Source organism: Strongylocentrotus purpuratus, unplaced genomic scaffold, assembly GCF_000002235.5.
Source record: "Strongylocentrotus purpuratus isolate Spur 01 unplaced genomic scaffold, Spur_5.0 spur5_scaffold_6, whole genome shotgun sequence".
Classification (NCBI taxonomy): domain Eukaryota; kingdom Metazoa; phylum Echinodermata; class Echinoidea; order Camarodonta; family Strongylocentrotidae; genus Strongylocentrotus; species Strongylocentrotus purpuratus.
Window position 1 is genome coordinate 4,870,458 of NW_022145612.1, and position 20,650 is coordinate 4,891,107.

Here is a 20,650-nt window from a genome sequence, read left to right on the forward strand (position 1 = left end):
ATTTTTCAGGGCCGTATGCGGAATATTTTTCTGGTGGGGGAGGGGGAAAGATGCGTTAAAAGTTTTCGAAGAATCTCAAAAGCAAAAGGAGTGAAGGGAGTTCGAGCGACCGAACTGGTCATGAGGGTACTTTTGCATTTTCAAAAGTAGAATTGAAGGATTTGGTATAGGCCTACACTACATTTTCAGGAAAAAAACTGTACGTTTTCAAAATATCTGGGGTCAACTCCCCCCCCCCCTGGTGCGTACGGCCATGGTCTTTTTTTTAAAAAAATCCCCATTTTTATTCCTTTCCTTTTCCCTTTTTCTTCCTTTTCTCTCCTTCTTCCTTTTTTCTTTCCTTTTTTCTTCCCTTTTTTCTTCCCTTTTCCTTTTTTCTTTGTCTTTCCTTTTCCTTTCTTTTCTTTTCTTTCCCCTTTTTCTTTTTTTTCCCCTGGAGCCCGTCAGGGGGGGGGGGGGGCACTCTGCCCCCCTGCTCCCCCATAGGTACGCCAGTGCATGACAGACAAAGCTCACGCATGATCGCCCCGTGATGGCACTGACCTGACGCATAGAGAATGGACTCCCTCTTTATACGCGCTCTCTGTGATTATTCATTTTATTATTTAAACGTCCAATTTATCCTTGATTTAGTCATGTCTGAATGCTCTACTTTATCCCACGAGCAAACTATATCAGCGCATCAGGAGACTCCGCCGGAATTAATGCATTATGTTATGAGCTCCATGGCGTTATAGAGAGGTTTTCGAGATTAAGACATCGTCCCATATTATATCCAGCTAATCTCTGACGAAGAAAGACCTTATAGACTTCGCAGCTAGATGCGTAAGAGTGGTATTCATAAAATATATATAGCATTCGTGATCTTTGCATCAGTCCGTCTGAACTGGTTGGATGTGAGGTAAGTTCATATCAAATACGTATCTACTCCAACGCCCCAGCATCGCTTAAACTAGAGATTCTCCTCCTAGACCCCTTGGAATACCACACTCTCGGTGGGCGTAGGCCGCCGCCCTATAGTGTTGTGATCTCCTAAATAACATTGCTCGCTATTTAGACTAAGTCAATCGAGGGGCATCGCCCTCGCCCGGGCCCTCGCCCCCTCCCGAAAGCTTCTGGGTGTTAAAGGTATATGATGACGTATTACTGCATATCATTTTGGTTGATTTATTTGGTTAAAGAGGTGAAGTGTCTGTAATGATCTGTGTAGCAAAAAGCTTAGGTTACATTAGATTCCCTGATCAGCAGCCATGATACTCCATAACACAGGAAGTTAAATGAAGACGTGCCGTGGAAGTTCGATTGAAAGTGGGAGGGAATTTACAAGAATATCGACTAACAAGAAGCACGACAAGACCGGACAAGAGTACTTCCCCACTTGTTCCAACACACACGATGACTAAAATATGTATTTTTTGTATAAATGTAAATGTATGACTCGGGAGGATCTTTTCTCTTTAGAGAAAGGGGGGGGGCGGCGGGGGGTAAGAGCACATTTTTTTTTTGTCCCAAAATTTGAAAAATTGGCCGATCGATATTTTGTTTCGTTGGTGGGGGGGGGGGGGGGGGTAAGTTTTTTTTTTTTAATTTGTTTTTTTTTTAATTAAAAAAAAAATAATTGAAGGGGGGTTCAACCCCCCCCCCCCCCCCTGCGTACCCGCCTGGCGGTGGTCATGATGTGATCAAAGAAAGACTGTCATTATTAGTCCATCTGTAGTAGCTGAGGGTCCATGTTACTACCAATAATGATAAGTGCTATATAGCGCATACTAGTTCGTATAATTCTCTATGCGCTTTACATTACATTACATTACATTACACATTAAAGTCTGCATTGTAGTAGAAAAAACAGGAAATGTATCGAGGTACGCACATGCGTGTTCCAAAAATCTCCAGCTCGTAACAAAAGAAAAAGGTCTACCCGTATTGACTTTACACACCGGACTTATGCTGAAGGGGGGGGGGGGGGGTGCTGGGAACACGCATATGCGTACCCTAAATAACACTGAGTGGAGGGGGGGGTGTAAACAAATGATTTGGCCCTATTTATATTCTTGAGAATGTGACATATTAAAGCCTACATCCTTAAGTATGTGATCCAACCTGATTGCCTTACATTCTTGACTTAATGAAAAACACATACAACATCACATTTACAAGGGAATGAAATTTTGTTTACTGTATATGTTAATTCCCATATAGGTTATATTTATTCATGTATATGTTTTTTTGTTCTTGGTTTGTGAAATAAATACGAAATAAAACAGGTGAAATTAAACTGATTTTATGTTCATGATTGTTTACTGCAGCTGATGTATCGGATTGACTAATGATCGTCGTGACGAAACCGAAAAAAAAAAGATTTACATGTAACTGATGAGAGCCCGCACCTCTGCCTTTTGACGAGCTAGGATATACTCCTCCATTGTCAGCGCCAGCGCACATTTTGGTATCAACTTTGAAGGTTTGTTAGGCGGTTTACAGAAGATCCGTTTTCCTGTCGCGAGCTAAGTGGTAAGTTACTTATTGACTTTTGTATACCGCTATCCCACCCCTTTAACACCAAGGTCTTCTTTGTCGTTACCTTTGACCAAGGAGTTTTAAGAGCTGGAGACCCAACTGGCAACAAATTATTCCAGGAAGCTGCCGTTTTCTAAGGTTGCACAATAGAATCTAGTGGTGTACTGTTACATTTGATGTCCAAGGATTTTCCCAAAGAAATATACTTAATATTACACTTCTTATTTGAACTAACAAGGGGAACATCGAACAGATGATAAAACATGAATACAAAAGCCTAATTGTGTCAAGAACTTTGTGAAAAATAGTACAAGTTTACAATCCTAAAACATGCAATTTTACACCTTTTTTTTAGATTACCCCCGGCTTACGAATATAAAAAGTGGATTTGTTCAAGTACATCTCTGTATGATGTTATAATCAGATTAGTGTCCATTGATACCCAGTCGGGTAATTTTGATTAATATTTCAGGAAATTTTGCTCCATTTCCTTTCGCTTGCCTCCTGTAAAGGTGAGCACTGTGTACTGCTCGTATGATTAGACGAGTGGTAGTAATTATCATTAGAAAAGCATGTTTCCCTTTGGAAAGTGGTCCGTTAATTTGCAGCAAGGCAGGAATTTTTTCCAGTTTAGTACATGCCTGACATATTTTCTCCTGGCGGCATCGAAGATGGTACAAGGGAATGAGCTAGATATGACTCCATCTGAATAAAATATGCAAATGTTCCATACAGCCAATCTTTGACTATACATGTTCATCACAGGGGGACCAAAACAAGCTGCACGAATTGCCCTAGAAATTTCGATTACAATTCAACGAATTAAATCCAGCAATATTATGTATGGAATGGTACACAGCAAATTGGTTCCTTGATGACAAGACGTAAATATTTGACGTGAATATTCAAATAATTATTTTTCACTTTACTTAAAGGTATTACAAAGTTTGGTATGGGGTTATGAATTTGGTTCAAATGAACATATTGGAAGCATATGCGTTCCTACGATATCCATTGATCGTTGTCGCGGTTGAAATCGAGTCTAAAGTTATGAAATAATAAATAATAAACTCTTTATGTTGTATAGCTCCCTCTCAAGGTCAAGATATTAATTTAGCTATGAAACGATGTTTCTTGACTAAAATCGACCGATTAGCTATTCTCGTTTGGAAATTGTATATCACAACTACATATTCTGAGATTTTCATGGTCGCAGCTACCATTGAACGGCCATAGGCGCTATCTGAAATTTATGAAAATTTACCGGGAGCACCGGTAAATTTTTATATTAAATTTTTCTCGAAAACAGAAGTGTTTTGGGGGCTAATTTTTTTAGTGCTTATATACATCAACAGGGGCATCCAAATATATAAAATTGTAAAGATTCACTTTCCACCAATTCTCAAAATTTCCCGAAACTTTGTATTACCTTTAAAAAATAAAAAATAAAAAATAAAAATTGTTGCATAGAGGCCTATTATATACGTCAATTATTGTTTGCGTCTGCGTGTCTCTATAAGGTCACTAAGTACAGAAAAATAAAACAAAATGACCAAACAATTGTGTTGTTGATATTCACGTCGTGAAAGTAAAGGACAACAATTGTTGCATAGGTATTCGTCAATTTTTTGTTATTTCCACGTCTTGGACGTAAAATACAAACAAATTGTTGCATAGGTATAAGTTGATTATTGTTATGTTCACGTCTTGGACGTAAAAGATAAACAAATTGTTGCATAGGTAAACGTCAATTCTTTTTATTTTCACGTCTCGAGAGAGAGAGGGGGAGAAAAGAATTCTCATTGATGAACAAGATGAACAAAATAACTTATGTTGTTTTGACTACAATTAAATTCAATATGTAATAGGTATATATGTTATATATAAATACGTTGTTCTATCACTGACTAAAAATCACTCAAACGATCCACAATCATCTATGTAATTGAATTTTCACCAAGTCTCATTGCCTTATTATAGATGCAGCGGTTATTTGAAATCAAAACGTTTCAAAAGAAAATGACGATATTCAAGACATAGCTATAAAACTAAATTGATTTAAACAAATGAATCCATAATGAATAAAGGCGGAAGGTAACACATACTTTTTCAATACATAAAGAACATTTTTTTTATTTAACGTTTATTTGTTATAATGTTAAACCGATCGTATGCTATCAAATTCTGACAAAGGTTGGTCCATTGGCCTATTAAAAGAAAAGCATTGTCATACTTTACATGAACAATCATATTACTTCAAATCTGCCAAAAGGTTGAAAGTTGGGCAAGACCCGAGCGGTATTGTTGGTGGCCTTAGGTGTGTGCGTTTGTGTGTGTTTGTGCGCACGCGCGCGTGCGTGGTATGTGTGTGTTTGTCGGTACTCAACAACGTGATTTTCATTGGGCTCTTTTCAAATTAGCCAATGAAGTATGTCGGCGTTGGTTTCCAGGTAAGGATTTATTTTTATGTCTGTGTTTGTGTGTTTGTGTAATGAGAGGGTTTTTGCAGGTGTTTTTGTGGGGGAAAAAAAATTATATAGCCTTTACTGCCATTATCACACAGATAACATTTTCTCTTTTCTGAATCAAATGGATGACTAACAGGATATAAAGACCCCTGAATTCCATGCAGCATGACCAATGTTCATGATTCCGCAGCATTCACAAATAAACGGGATATGAACACCATAATATGGAAATCCAGGGGCGATTCTAGTGTGGCTCTTTGTTGACAGGGGATAATGGGAATCAGCATATTAACGCTTCGAATTTCACAATAGCATTAACAATCCATAATATGCTTTGGTCTCGTCAGGGGCGTACGCAGGATTTTTCAAGGGGGGGTTTTGCTCTCGAAAATTTGAAAATCGCGCCGGCCGAAAAGTCGCTGTGGGGGGGGGGGGGGGGGGGGGGGTAAGCGGACATTTTTTTTTTTTTTTTTGGGAGTCCAAAAAAATCGCAACGACTCAGCCAGCCGAAAAGTCGCTCAGTGGGGGGGGGGGTAAGCGGACACTTTTTTTTTTTTTTTTTCTCGAAATTTCAAAATTCGAATTTTTCTTCGTTGGGGGGGGGGGGGTAAGGTCACCTTTTTTAGGTTAGCCGTGGGTATAATTTTTTTTTTTTTTTTTTAATAAAAAAAAAAAAAAAAACCCAAAGGGGGGGGGGGGGGGTTTTAGGTTTTTTTAGGGGGGTTTACACACATAAAAATACCAAAGGGGGGGGGGGTTCAACCCCCATACCCCCCCCCCCCCCTGCGTACGCCCCTGGGTCTCGTTATGTTAGAATTGTAAATATATCTTAATCTTTTCAGATATCCTACCAAACGACCGCACGTGATCAGTGCAGGTAAGATACGTTCTGCCTCTGTCAACGTGTTAACTCATGGATGCCGATCGTTACGTAATACCTATTCATCAGGGGGATGAATGAATAGATCATCCCCCTGATGAATAGGTATCAGTTGTGCTATGGTCACATTACCCAAAAGTAGCCTGCTCGGCGGCCGAGCGGCGAGTTTTTAACCAATTCTGCCCTGCGACTGCCCGGCCACCGAGCGGCGGCTGCCAGGCACCGCTCGTTTTTAGGGCATCGCTCGGTCGCCGCTGAAGTTTTAGCGCGGAGTTAAAATTCGGGCGGCGCTGCTCACTTTTCACTCGCCGCCCACAATACGCTCGGTGCCTGGGCGGTCACCGCCCGGGCACCCACCTAATCGCTGGGCGATGACTAATTCCAGCAGCGACCGAGCAGGCTACTGATCGGTCGGTCGCTGCTCTGATTTGTGACCACAGCTTTACAGATCGACACCCATGACGTGTTTGAAGTGAATTGATTATCCTCTTAGCCTTAGTATCACCTTTTCCGGAAAAAAAAAAAATGGGGGGGGGGGGGTTAAGAACAGAAACACCCTCCCCCAGGCGCGTATCCAGGATTTCTTAGGGGGGAGCCCAAATTTGGTACGTAATGGTGACCAGCAGTGACGTAATGCAGGGGGATGTAGGGAGGGGCGAGTTCCCCCTCCCTCCTCTGCAAAGCGCGGAAGCTATATATGACGTTTCATTAAAGTATTAGAGAAAGAAGACATTTCGTTGTACCGTTCTCGACTCTTAATCCTTCTCTTAATTCAGCCCCCCCCCCTCCGCGCAGCGCGGAAGCTTTGACGTTTCATTAAACTATTATTGAAAGAAGACGATTCGTTATAGCGTTCTCGAAAATTATCCTCGTTTGAATGCAATTTTCCCCTCCCGCGCGAAGCGCGAAAACTTTTACGTTTCATTAAATCTTTGACGAAAGAAAACGATTCGTTGTACCGTTCTCGACTCTTAATCCTTGTCTTAATTCAGCCCCCCCTCCCCCCCCCCCCCCTCTCGCGCGAAGCGCGGAAGCTTTTACGTTTCATTATATCATTGGAAAAACTCTTAATCCTTGTCTTAATTCAGCCCCCCCCCTCCGCGAAGCGCGGAAGCTTTGACGTTTCATTAAATTATTAGAGATAGAAGACGATTCGTTGTACCGTTCTCTATACTCTTAATCCTTGTCTTAATTCAATCCCCCCCCCTCTGCGAAGCGCAGAAGCTTTGACGTTTCATTAAATTATTAGAGATAGAAGACGATTCGTTGTACCGTTCTCTATACTCTTAATTCTTGTCTGAATTTCAAAGATTTTTTTTTTTGTCTGCTCCTTTTTCTCCCTACGTCCTCTTCCTTTCCTCTCCTCTCTATTTTTTCTTTTCTATCCCCTGCCCCTGGCTACGCGCCTGCAGTCAGATAAACAAATTTTGATACCTTGTCCGACCCGAGAAGCTCAGGGGTTTTAGGCATTTTGATTACGGTCAGATGAACAAATTTTATACCTTATTTGTGACACTGGCAGGACACTAATTGGCGTGAGGTCCAGCGGGCGAAGCCCCTAGAAAACAGGGGTTTTAGGCATTACATTTCCGTCAGATTAGCATCCAGGGGAGTCTAGGGCCCTAGGCGGGGTGCAAGGGACGGAACCCCGGAAGCTCAGGGGTTTTTAGGCGTTTAATTTCGGTCAGATGAGCAGCTAGTTAACTATTCTTTCTTTCTTGCTCTCTTTATTTCTATTTCTCTTTACTATACCTTTTCAAAAAGAAGTGGAGGGGGGGGGGGAGGGGGGAGCTCGAGGCTTGCGATTCCAGCCGATCCCCGGGCCCTAACTTTTCTCAAGAATCATATTTCTTACCTGGCTGTAAATTTAGGAATTTGTCATTTTCCAACAAACGCATACAAAAGTATAATTTACTAAAAACTGAGGAAAAACCTCGGAAAGAATTCAGCATTATTTGTAAGCCACCGTTATGGAATTAGAAATAAACCACGTTTGAATTTGAATTCCCCCAAGCCCCCCTATCAATACGCCAGTGCCCCCTTTTCTTCTTTCTTTTTTTTCTTCTTTCCCTTTCTCTCCTCCTTAAGGTTTGCCGAGGGGGGTGGGGGGCAAGGGCCTTTCGGCCCCCACCCCGATCCACACGTTGTTGGCGGGATTAACTGGAACTGATCTCCCGTTCTTTTCACCCTTTTCTTTTCTTCTTCCTCTTTTTTGTTCCCTTTTAGCTCTCCTCTTTCCCTTTTCCTTCTTTCTCTCTTTGTTATAGCGGGGGCGGGGGAAGGTAAGGGCCTTTTACCCTCCTCAATCCACCGGCGGGAAAATTGCAAATGATATCCCCTTTCTTTTCTTTTCTTCTTTTTCCTTCCCTTTATCTCCTCTTACCCTTTCCCTTTCCTTCCTTCTCTCTTATTTTTTTATTGGAGGGGGGGGGGGTGCAACAGCCTGGGAGGCAAGGCCCTTTCGCCCCCCCCCCCGATCTCCTTCTTCACCCGTTTCTTTTCTTCTTCCTCTTCTTTCTTCTGGCGCTACACCTCTTACAAAAACAAAATGCAAAAATATCCAAAAAGAGAGTACTGCAATGGGGAACTTTGATTTAAGCTACGCGACCATTATTCTCTCATTTCCTTTTACATTGTATCTCATAACCATGAGAATTGCCAAGCTATTGTATACGTTATTTCGTTACACGAACACACACACACACACACACACACACACGCACGCATACACACACACACGTACACACACGCACACACGCACACACGCACACACACACACACACGCGCACACACACACACAAGATCATAACCTGCACGAGTCTACAAGGTGTGAGAAAACTCTGATTCAGGAAAGAATGCAAGGATGAAAGTAAAAGCGAAAAAAGTGGACGCTCTCACAATCATGGCTTCCATGGATGCCGTCTTTGTTCTCTTTTTGCCTTCTTCTTACTCCTTGACCGTTCGCGCATATTTTTTTTTTACAAAACTGTTTAGCCATATATAGTACATGTGCAAGCACGTATACCCAGGGAAGAGAAGGTAATAGAAAAGGGAAAACAAAAAAATACATAAGGAGAGTGCAGAGGATATGGAGAAAGAAAGACAAAGAAATTCATAAGAAATACATAACGGAAGGGCTTTTAGGCACCAAATTACGCATCTAGGGACCCGCCTGAGGCCCCTTGGTTGAGTCCAGAGGGCAGAGCCCCCGAAAGCTCAAGGACTTTAGGCATTTAATTACGACCAGATGAGCAAACAGGGGCCCGCCTTAGGGCCTTGGTGGGTTCCAGGGGGTAGAGCCCCCGGGAGCTCATGGAAAAATACTGCCATTTTAGCAATACTTGTAAATCACTGGTATCAAATTAAAAATAACCCATGTTTAAATTGTATTGGGGGGGGGGGCCTGCCCCCCCCCCCCCCATCAGTACGCCAGTGAAAGAGGCGGAGGTGACGGAAGGGACTACCCCCATAAAGCTGTATGATAAGTCTTATATGTAAACCCCTCACAGGTTTTTGAAGTTTTGTTGTGTTACAAAATTACATTATTTAGCAAAACTACAGCATAAAAACAAGCAATATACTTTTTTCACGCTACACTTTTACTTTGCCGATATCTAGTGTGCAGTCCGAAGGGTTGTAAATATTTACTAGGTAAATTTTAGTAAGTACTGAGCAGGAAGGGACTTCTTAAAAGAGCAAGCTGAATATTCATTTTTGGAATACTGATCTATTTCTATAACTTTTAATCTTGTTAACATACAGTGTAATTTGTACATACGTGATACCAACAGAATACATATTTTCTTCAATATTTACTTGTATATTTTTAGGATATTATGCGAAGGAGCGTAGCGACCGAGCGAGAAGATGTTAGCATTTCTATTAGTCTAAACGCTGTACTCTTGGGCCCACCAGAGCCTTAAGCGTGTTGCAGTCTTTAGTCAGTATTTGCTATACATTTTGTTGGTGTGCACTTTTTCAAATTATCCATGGGGGACGATCCCCCTCAGAAAATTGAAGGAAGACGTGTACCCCGTCCTTCCACCTATTTTGTGTTTTGCTCAAAAAACTTTCCACAAAAAAGGACTATGTATGTCCCTTTTGTGAAGCGACCTATCAATATTAATGTTCACATATCAGTCCCTTTTTGGATTGCCCTCCTCCCGTCCCCCCCCCCCCCCAAGAAAAAATATTATCACATTGTTACATGTGTGCACAATATATATTGATGTGTCAACCTTACGAAAGTGGTGTTTTCATAATGATTATTGACCTCCTTTATATTTATATTTATATGGAAGACTTAAGAAGACAACTGTTTACAGTCCAACTAAGGGTGTAGAGCATGCCGTGTAGTCTAAAATGTGCAATGTTGTTCAATTTCTGAATTCTTTGTTTAAAAAACTTGCTTGCTGTCAATAGTGTATACATAATGTATACGTTTCAAATGTCTAGTCCGGTTAAAAATAGCACGTAATGATTTCATTATTTGACACGTACTTCACATTGATTTATCTTATCGATAAGCGAAACGATTTGCTTTAGTATCATATAACAAATATAACAGTAATGACAAGTATGGTTTTCCTGAAAATTACATTATACAATGTATATTCATCGTTATGGAAAATGTTGTATAATATACAACAATGGGCACATTTTCCAAACCATTGATTTAATTACGTTTAATATTGAAGCTGTTGCCCTTTGTATATACATGAACTTGAAATAATAAGTAGCCTTGAAAGTGTCGCAATAAATCGTGTGTGAGTGAGCTTGAAGTTTAATGGTGTAGGTTTGTTTGAATCTGTATAGCCTTTACTCTGTTTTTAATGAGATATATCTCCAATCAAATCAAATCAAACTGAGTGATGTTAACGTACAACTAAACAATATCAATCTTCTGTTCTCCTAAATAAGTCTGGGAAACTTGAAAATTGCATTACAATGTGAATTCATTGTCATTGAAAATGTAATACAATACACAACATTGGGCAAATAATTGTTTCCAGACCAATGATTTAAGTAAGAAGAACTTACATTTTATATTGAAACTGTTGCCGTTGTATATACATCAGGCGGATCCAGGATTTCTTAGGGGGGGGGGGGGGGGCAAAATTTGAAATTATGCGAGCCAAATATTGGTTCGTAATGGTGACCAGCAGTGACGTAATTGGGGGTGGGTGGGTGCAGGGAAGGGCGAGTTTCCCCCTCCCTCCTCCGCGAAACGCGGAAGCTTTGACATCTCAATAAATTATTAGAGAAAGAAGACGATTTGTTGTACCGTTCCCAAAAAATAATCCTCGTCTGAATTGAGTTTTCCCCCTCCCGCGCTAAGCGGAAGCTTACGTTTCATTAAATCATTAGAGAAAGAAGACGATTTGTTGTGTCGTTATCCCCTTTTTTTCTTTTCTTCTTCCTCTTTTTCCTTTCTTGTATCTCCTCTTTTCCTTTTTTCTTTCCCTTTCCTTCCTTCTCTTTTATTTTTTGATTTGGGGGGGGGGGGGCAACAGCCTGGGAGGCAAGTCCTTTTGCCCCCCCCCCACCCCCCGATCTACTTCTTCCCTCTTCTCTTTTCTTCTTCCTCTTCTTTTTTTCTCTTTCTCTCCTCTTTCCCTTTCCCTCTCCTCTCCTTTTTTTTTGTTTTTTGAGGGGGGGGCAAGGCCCGCTCGGCCCCCCTGGATCCGCGCCTGCCCCCCCCCCCCCTGCGTACGCGCCTGTGGTCTACTCATAATTGTCTTTCATCTTGTCAAATTTTTGCTTATGAAAACATTATTTCGCCACTATTCTTTCCTCTTCCTTCAATATCTTGTTCTATTCGTAATCATCATGAGCATGATCATGTAGTTTAGTTTCTATTAGTGAACCGGTTTGTTCTAGATTTCACAAATTCCCTTCATAACAATAGTCAACATTTTCCATCAGTAAACAGTTTTTTTCTAGATTTCACAAATTTCCGTTCATAACAACAGCCAACATTTTCTATCAGTAATCCGGGTTTTTCTAGATTTCACAAATTTCCGTTCATAACAACAGCCAACATTTCCCATCAGTAGACCGGGTTTTTTTATTCTAGATTTCCGTTAATAATAATAGCTAACATTCACAGTTTGGGTTGGTAGTTAGGAAAAAGCGGAGGGGTTTGAAAACAAGTATCGTCATTATTTTGTTGTTGCTCTCCTGAGCCTGAAGTAGAAATCAAGTGTGAGTTTGGAATATTTTTACCTGCCCTACTACAAAAGCAGCAAACCAGTGACAAGCAGTTTGAATTTCTGAGATCCAAGTATATATTGTAAGTTTTTTAAAACTTGTTATCAATCATGCCTTGCACATGTCAATGTTTGTATTTTTGTTTGGCTTTTGTTTGGAAAATAAAGATAAATAAAATTAAACAAATTGAAAATATTATAATTATGTTCCACGAGAGTGTTACAATATTATGATGCCAGTTTTAGCCCAGCTCAGCTATATATTTGCGGAGTTATTTAAAGATTGGCCATAAATTATTGTTGGATAACGGGCGTGGCTGTTTCTGGAAATGTACTTAGGCTACAACTTTAATAATCAAGAATAAAATATATACATGTAAAACGCCATTTGTTCTACCAGACTGCTAAGAGTGCATGTGTTTGCTTTGAAGTAAGCAACCAGGGAATCGACGACTTGGTAATGAGGATATTGCCTTAACAATGGGCAGTTATGTTTTAATGTTTTTTATGCTTTTTTACTAGCTCTCGCTAAATCTGCATTTTCAAAGCTAGGCAAAATTCTGACAAATCGAACAATGAGTATGAAAATCCCTGGACTGACAGAGTTAGTAATGAGGAAGTTCTTACACGAGCTGGAATGCAAAGGAAAATGATACGTGAGATGTTGATTAGGCAGTTGAAGTTCATGAGTCACATTACACGTAAAGAAGGCCTAGAAAATCTTGCTTTGACAGGGAAAATTGTGGGAAGAAGGAGTAGGGAAGAAGGAGGATACTTTGGATAGACAGTCTGCAGAAATTGTTGGAAGAGAGAGAGGAGTGAAAGAACTGGGAGTGGTACTAATACAGAAGGCTAGGAACCGAAGGTTCGCCAAAGTCAATCGATATGGCACTTAGAGAGAGAGAGAGAGAGACCCAATATTATTGTGTTTTGTAATGTTGTAGTTCTTTCTTTCTATATTTGACTTTCTCTTTTGTTACCCCTGCCTTATTTTACTTCTCTTCACTTTGACTAGTAGCCTTGCTATATCTCTATTTTTCTTTTCTTCTGCTATATGTAAACTCTATCAAATTTATCAATCATTTATATCTTCTGTATGTTTTGAAATATGTTTTTGTTGTATTTTTCCGGTGTATGGTGATTTTGTTGTCAAAATCATTTGCGTATAAATACCATACACACGGACATACTGTAAAACAGCGTTTTGGGCTGAAAGTATGTTTTTACCGTGTCTAAATGAAATCAGCAACACGGTTTCAAACCCTCCCGGTTACGACGGGCCGGATCTAGCCGGCGGAGAGGGAGGGGCCCAATTCGTGAGAAATTTAATATTGAGGGGCGACTTAGCCGGCCGGCCGAATAAGCGGGGGTGGGGGTAAGTGAGGACTAAATTACTTTTTTGACCAGGGATCCGCCCCTGGGTTACGAGTCCACTGAGCCTTCGCACCTCACTCATGCCGTTGCGCGGGCAGTCATCATTTAAACGATCGTCTCGCGATCGTCACGTTATTTCACTCTACACAAAAGGTAATCTTTGACAGTGCGTGAGCATAATATAATTTCGCAATACTTCACAAGAGAGAGAGAGAGAGAGAGAGCAAACCAAAATTTCATACGATCTCCCTCGAAGTAGTTCCCCAAAGTTGACAGCCCTGATATAGTCTAGGTATTACTAATCCCTTATCGGGACCATTCCATTTGCATCTAGTGATTTACCAAAATAGGTCCTAATTTCATATAGAAAGTGTCTTGAATGGATTTCTAAATCAAATAATTTATACTTTGTGTTTTAGTACACAGTTGAGGATACGCTGGAACTAAAATGTCTTGGCCAATGCTCCAGGTGGTACGAGTACCTTCTGTTCGCCTCTGCTCTCGGTTTATTGCTACTTTCCCGCCAATATCTCAATCGAACCGTTCTCCGCCCGGGTCAGCCACCCAGTCGTCTACCGAGCCCAATGAACTCCGGTCAACCTACCGCGATGTTCCAGTGAACGTGTCATCAGGGAGCGTCGAAGATAAGATAACGACATTGACATCGCGTGATCCTGTCCCGGTCAAAGGTTACGACTTCAGCCACTCCATCGATTACAACAAGATCATGGAGTCGATGAGGACTATCGGGTTTCAAGCGTCACACTTTGGCGCCGCTGTCGACGAGGTGAAGAGAATGGTAAGCGAAGATTTGTGTAACCCCGGTAACCATAGTCCTACCTGTAGAACAAACTGACATTATTTTCATTGTTTTATTTCGCTAGTTTTACACATAGTTTGACCACGTATTCATATTCATATTCACATTCATATTTATTTCATTTCCAACAGAAAAGTAAATAAAGATATTACATATGATTTCATACATAATTTATTTTTTCAAGAAACTATACAAATAAACTCTGCACATAATAAAATTATTACAAGAATTTCTTAATTTCTGAGGAAATGGGGGGGGGGGGGGGGGTCCACTAAAAAGCAGTGCTTGTAGTTTGTGGATCCCCCAGAAGTAACTGTATGAAGTAACTGTATGTTCAGGATTTCATCTAGACAGTAAGCATGATATATACCCAGGTTGTCCGTTAGTTGTGACGATTTTATTTTCTTGGCCTCCAGTGCCGGATATATACCCCTCTGAAGGAATGTTGAATAAATTGTAAGGTGAGGGGTCACTCTTCTGAATACTGCATAATTGTTCACGGTTAGGTAAGGGTGTTTTGAATCCATCTTTTTCAGCTGGCGAAGAAGCTTGAGCCTTTTACAGAGGAGGATCGTCGGGCGATAATGGAGAAGAGCTGGACGGATAGAGCGCCCTCTAAGTGCACCATCTTCCTAGGTTATGCGTCCAGTATCATCACATGTGGCCTTAGAGAAACCATGTGCTTCCTTGCCAAGAACAACATGGTGGGTGAACGACTCGGAGTTCCAAAGCGATCTCCAGCTTTGGGAAGGTAGCTGGTAAACTGTATATTAAATGCACCCGCTAATCAACATTTGGCACGATTGGATTCAACATGAAGATAGTATCGCCAAGGAATCACCAGATTCACTTGCTATAACAGAGTCTGCTGGTGGTTCACTAACTAATCCGAAGACTGTTCATTGGTCAGGTTTCAATGAAGGATTAAACCCTGGGGGGTAATGTTGTATCTGGAAGACCAATGTTTTTGCAAGTTAGACCTGTAGTTGGGAAGTAAGGACAATTCATGAATTTTAAAAATGAAGAACAGTAATATTAATCTGCCACCGAAATAATCAATTTTTAGATATCCTGATTGACCTACAGCTTTACGGTCTCATGGACTGTTGTCTAATTGGAGCCGCTCTCATGTTCAGTTCATCAGTTCATCATGGTCTGTAGCCGATCGATTAACCCTTCCAATATAATCAAAGTACTATTAAGTTTGAACTCTCTGAATCTTGTGAATTGTTTTGAAGTCTTTGAATCTGTTGTGTTTGATTAAATATTAGTGAATTAGAATAAATAGAATATGTTTACAACTTCAGTCTTATATTTCCCCTCAGGTTGACTGTATCGTCACAACTGCAGGAGGCATTGAAGAGGATTTCATGAAGTGTTTCGGTGATTTCTACGTGGGTGATTTCCGTGCGAATGGAGCGGATATGTTTAAGATGAGGGTGAACCGTGCAGGGAATATCTTCGTACCAGAGAGTCATTATTACCACTTCACCGATTTCATGCAACCTATTCTTGAGGACATGATGGACGAACAAAACAAGCATGTATGTTATATATATAAATATATAACTGTTTTAATTAGTATTCATTATATATACATATGTTTCATGAAAGCTGCACTACCCATGTTCATTCTCATTTTAGATGGAACTCATGACGATATCATTTTTGTTTCTAAATCCATATCTACTCGATTAATACTATATTACACAAAACTTGGTTCTCCATTACTGCAAACTTTTGTACTTGTTTATATTCTTCAAACGAGAGGGGTCGTTTTATTAGAATGCCTCTACAAATGTTAGAAATCTACGATCGAATAAAAATTAAAAAAAGTAACAATTTGGAGTGCAGAGAAGATAAAACGTAAGGGGAATTCGATATCACAGAACGCATAAAAATCAATGATAGCAATCAATAAGAAATATTATCAAATATCATTATGAGTAAATAAGCCTAATGATAATAATCTGTCGAGTAAAATAATTCAAAACCGCATTCTAACAGGGAATTATTTGTTAATGCTGTAATCATACTTAATTTATGAATACAAACGCAATTATTTAAGCATGTCATCTGTTGAAATATATACTAATGAGAACAATTTGGTTTTATGTTCGATACTTGGATTATGGTTGGATATGTAATCCAATACTTTCCGAAACAGCGATGCGTGATTTTGTCGTTTCAGAATGATATGGATTGTATTTGAATAAAGTCTATTTTTTCCAATAATAAATAACAGCAACAAAAATTCTCACATACCACTCTTACTATTTGTTTTCCAATTTGAATTGCATGCATAGCTTTTGTTGCAATTACTCGTTTCAGTTCTTATGAACAATCTTTCTGGTCTGTGAATATGCTTTACTTAAGTCCTGTCTACACTAGTTTGACCAGGAGGGATTAGACCTCCCTGTATGGTAACTTACAGGTTGTTATCTCATCAAATCAGCTCTCACTTAACATGAGAAACAGGGATCAAGGGGGACCAACGGGCACCGATTATGCAATGTTTGATATATAGAGGGCGCAAGTAGCTTCAAGTAGTGCAGTCCCGCTTAAGTCATATGAAATCGTATACACTATGTATCAAGCAGGATTGCAAAGACTTTAGTCAACAAATAAACTGAAGGCAATATCAACTGACTAGTCCATCACATAATATTCAAACTCGACTTAGACAGGTACAGTCGTACCTGTCTAAGGGCGACCGCCGAAGGAAAACACAAAAAGTTGTCTTTTTAGATAGGTGGTCATTAAAGCAGTTTTGACTGTATACAAAACATGGTATTTGAGATTCTCTTGAGCTGATTTCTCGGAAACCTTCAATATTATGTTTGTATATCTTTTGAGAGTATGTATTTGATTTCTGCCTTGTAGAAATAACAATGATTTCAAACATTCGTATTCAATACACAGGGTATGAACTGGACGCCATCGAAGATGATAGCGAAAATGGGGCGAGAGATCAACGACGAATCGTCAGTCTATTATTGGGCATATAAGGTATATATTGTTAGCTTGTACCATAGGCCTAGCCTGAACATGCTCCAGCTCCAATTGCCCCTTGGTCAATTCCACGCACTAACGTTATTCTTAATTTCAACTTTGGACCAAACACTGTACCGATCCCATTCATAAACCCGATACATTCACCCCCTCCTCCCTTTTTTCATGACGAAAGCAGGCTAGGAGCAATGGAGCAAATGTCTTATTCCCACATTATTAACGCAATAAAGTAAGAAAATAAGAAGCTTCGTCATAATAATTCTGATGTATATCTAGTGGTATCTCTCAAGGGAATGCTTGGGATCGATAGGTCCGCCAATGAAAAACCTACTATTTAAATACTTTCAAGAGCGATCTAATAACTATTTTCGTTCAAAGAATTGATGCGAAAACATTCTATGACGCCTAGATACCAAATTAATTGGGATTTGATTGTTTTTATTTGTTTTCAGAACAATATTCCTGTATTCAGCCCCGCCATCACAGACGGAGGAATAGGCGATGAGATTCTATATCTACATCAAAGAAATAAGAACAATAATCTACGAATCGACATAGCAGAAGGTACGGTGAATTTTGTAATCTATCACTGACATTATAACAAAATTTGTTCATATAACATAATCAGATAAAATAAATAACACAAAAGAAGAATGTTGAATACAGTCAACGAAACATTTAAACGTAACTATATGCATCTTGTGGGTATAAATATTTCGCATACTTTACATTTCAAAGTACCCAATTATGCATTCGAGTCAGTGATTTGAACAGAGTCTTTCTGATTCTGACTTCCATCAGCTTTTTTTGTGCGTGGGTGTGGCAGAAAGTATCTGAGAGAGATAGAGAGAGCCGGGGCAGAGAATGGCGAGGAAATTGAGAGTGAAGAAAATACTTTTAATGGTCAATCAACAATGATCCCAATTCCAATGTCAGCAATTTTGATGGTCCTTTTCTTCATCCTCTTCTCTGTTTCTTTTATTATCATCACATTTCTCCTTTTTTCTATTTTTACCATTTAAAAACTATATCATTAATATTTCACCAGGGTTGCTCATTTAAGAAAAGTTGTTCTTTTATGGGGCACTGAAAAAACATCACAACAACATGTGTAGATAGATAGATAGTTTATTGGTTTCCACAATATCTCATTATACAAAGAGTGTAACAACATATTGAAAATGATTATAATATACATGTACATACAATACCGGTACACACTATTCAGAATATTGTCCATTAAGTTGAACTTAAGAGATATAGTGGCGGAGCCTATAGAAAAGCAGAGCTTATTGTGGATACGCTCCTTAAACTATTTAATGACATAATTAACTAAGGTAAAGTTTATAAAATACAAATACACGCTAAAGCAGGGAAAGGGAGATTACAGTTAGAAATATAAAACACAATCAAAGTAGAATAGATACAGTAAATTAAAATTATACATACTGGACGAATTCATTGAATATTTAAAACACAATAAATAATCAATATCAATAATGAAGCTAGAAAGGATTCGCCAGAAAGAAAAAAATATGTTTGCTTGTTGAGAGACGAAAAGAAAAGAAAGAAAAAGAAAAAAGAAAGAAGAGGGAATAGGCCAGTAGAGGAAGTGAAGGACTACGGCAGAGTACGGATGAAGGCACCAATACCAAGGGAGGATAGAGAGAAAAAGGGAGCAGAAAAAAATGGGTTCTATTTTTTATTTTTTCCCATTGCAGATAGTAATCATATAATCGAGCTGGCCCAGTCATCCATTAACACTGGTATGATCACCGTCGGGGCTGGTATTGGAAAGCATCACATCTGCCAGGCCAACGCACATGTAAGATACTCTTTTAGTTCACTAGATATCAGACACAAGACCGACTACCGACCGTACAATACATTACCTCTCTTTCATTTTACTTTATTTTTTCAGGGTTCGTGCGGTTCTGTATCCCTTAAAAAAATACACTGAAAATGAACTCTAAATGTAAATTGAATTTATTAGACTCGAATATTAAACATGTTCAGTTATATCGCTTATGTTTTGTTTATTGAAATATATATATATTCAATTTACTGTTTATTCTACTTTCCTCATGATTGCATAAACTTTATTGATCTTTATGTAATAGCTGTTTATCTGGACCCCATGGGAGAGAGAACATGTGTATTTTGTCAATACGCCTGAATTGGGCTTTCCGCCATATATTACGTTTATGTATGTAGGGCCTATATGTATGTTGTGATGATTGTATACGGAAATAAAAACAAAAAAACAAACATAACCTTACGACCAATAATCTGTCCGTTTGGAGGTGTTACTGTCGCAGAGACTTTTGAGAAATCCTCTCAAGAACAATTTCAATACGGTATTGTGTCCTACTATCTTAGAGAAGTTAGTTTGCCTTTCCGTAATACATCATCGTGATGCATGTTCACAGATTTCCAAAGGTGTTGGGCAGGCTTTTGAAATTACCTTAATGTGGTTTTAAAAAAGATTTTGAGATTGTATTCACTACATTTCGTACAATTTCTTGTTATCTAAACAAGGTATGACGAGATTGCTTTGATTTATTAGACATTTACAAGCCCTCTGCGTCCTCAGTCCGGCACTAATCATCACCTACAGTACCAACAAACGTGTGATTGAAAAGCTTTCCTTGCGTCTCTCTTTCCTTACTACAGCGCACACCTGAGGGAGCCGACTATGCGGTGTATTTGAATACAGCTCAAGAATTCGATGGTTCCGACTCGGGTGCCATGCCTGAGGAAGCAGTATCGTGGGGAAAGATCAAGGGTACAGCGAAACCCGTTAAGGTAAGAATAAGCCATTTCGTAAATTCTATCTGAACTTGTTTTACTTTCGACTTCCCCACATTTACTGACACAATCATGTACAAAATATGGTCCACTTTTCTTCGTGTAATTTCATTTACTAATGCCAGATGCATACTATGCGTCATTTTCCTGGCGCAGGATTGCGTCACCGACAACCACAGACTTTGAAGCACGATATGAGAGTAATGTCGTACAAAAAGAGAATTAACAGTGCAAACGTGTATGAAATAGTCCTTCACATGCTTGAGGTAGTAACGTAACTGAATTGATTCGTCCTGTCCAATGGGCCTGTTGAAATTTACTGTTATCATTATCATTATTGTTATTATCATCATTACTATTATCATTACTCTTATTATTGTTGTTGTTCTTGAACATACAGGTTTTCGGAGAAGCGTCCATCATATTCCCGCTCCTCGTAGCAGAGACCTTCGCAAAGATGGTATATCCATGATGCAACTGACCTTCTACAAGTCAGAATTGGGAGGGGGGTCGAAACGTTCTCCTCCTCCCCCGTTAAACAAAAATAAAAGAAAATGGT

At 39.5% G+C, this 20,650-nt stretch overlaps 1 protein-coding gene across 2 annotated transcripts; it reads left to right on the forward strand.

The window, feature by feature from the left end:
- Nucleotides 1–847: 847 nt before the first annotated feature.
- On the forward strand, nt 848–20,598 carry LOC584309 (deoxyhypusine synthase). Of its 2 annotated transcripts, XM_030973346.1 has the most exons (10): nt 848–901; nt 2,310–2,514; nt 13,871–14,250; nt 14,808–14,975; nt 15,597–15,815; nt 17,194–17,280; nt 17,736–17,847; nt 19,005–19,108; nt 19,957–20,088; nt 20,492–20,598. In XM_030973346.1, the coding sequence occupies exons 3-10, from the start codon at nt 13,900–13,902 to the stop codon at nt 20,561–20,563; spliced, it is 1,245 nt and encodes a 414-aa protein (XP_030829206.1). In that variant the 5' UTR covers nt 848–901; nt 2,310–2,514; nt 13,871–13,899; the 3' UTR covers nt 20,564–20,598. The 2 variants fall into 2 exon arrangements, with proteins under 2 accessions (XP_030829206.1, XP_789266.3); XM_784173.5 differs by lacking the exons at nt 848–901; nt 2,310–2,514 and adding an exon at nt 11,907–12,160.
- The last annotated feature ends 52 nt before the right edge of the window (nt 20,599–20,650 follow it).

Bases quoted from the DNA above. Each gene is read 5' to 3' on its own strand.
- LOC584309 (XM_030973346.1), top strand. From the start codon at position 13,900: ATGTCTTGGCCAATGCTCCAGGTGGTACGAGTACCTTCTGTTCGCCTC. The intron at 14,251-14,807 runs GTAAGCGAAGAT...CATCTTTTTCAG, and splicing joins TCGACGAGGTGAAGAGAATG to CTGGCGAAGAAGCTTGAGCC. The intron at 19,109-19,956 runs GTAAGATACTCT...TCCTTACTACAG, and splicing joins TCTGCCAGGCCAACGCACAT to CGCACACCTGAGGGAGCCGA.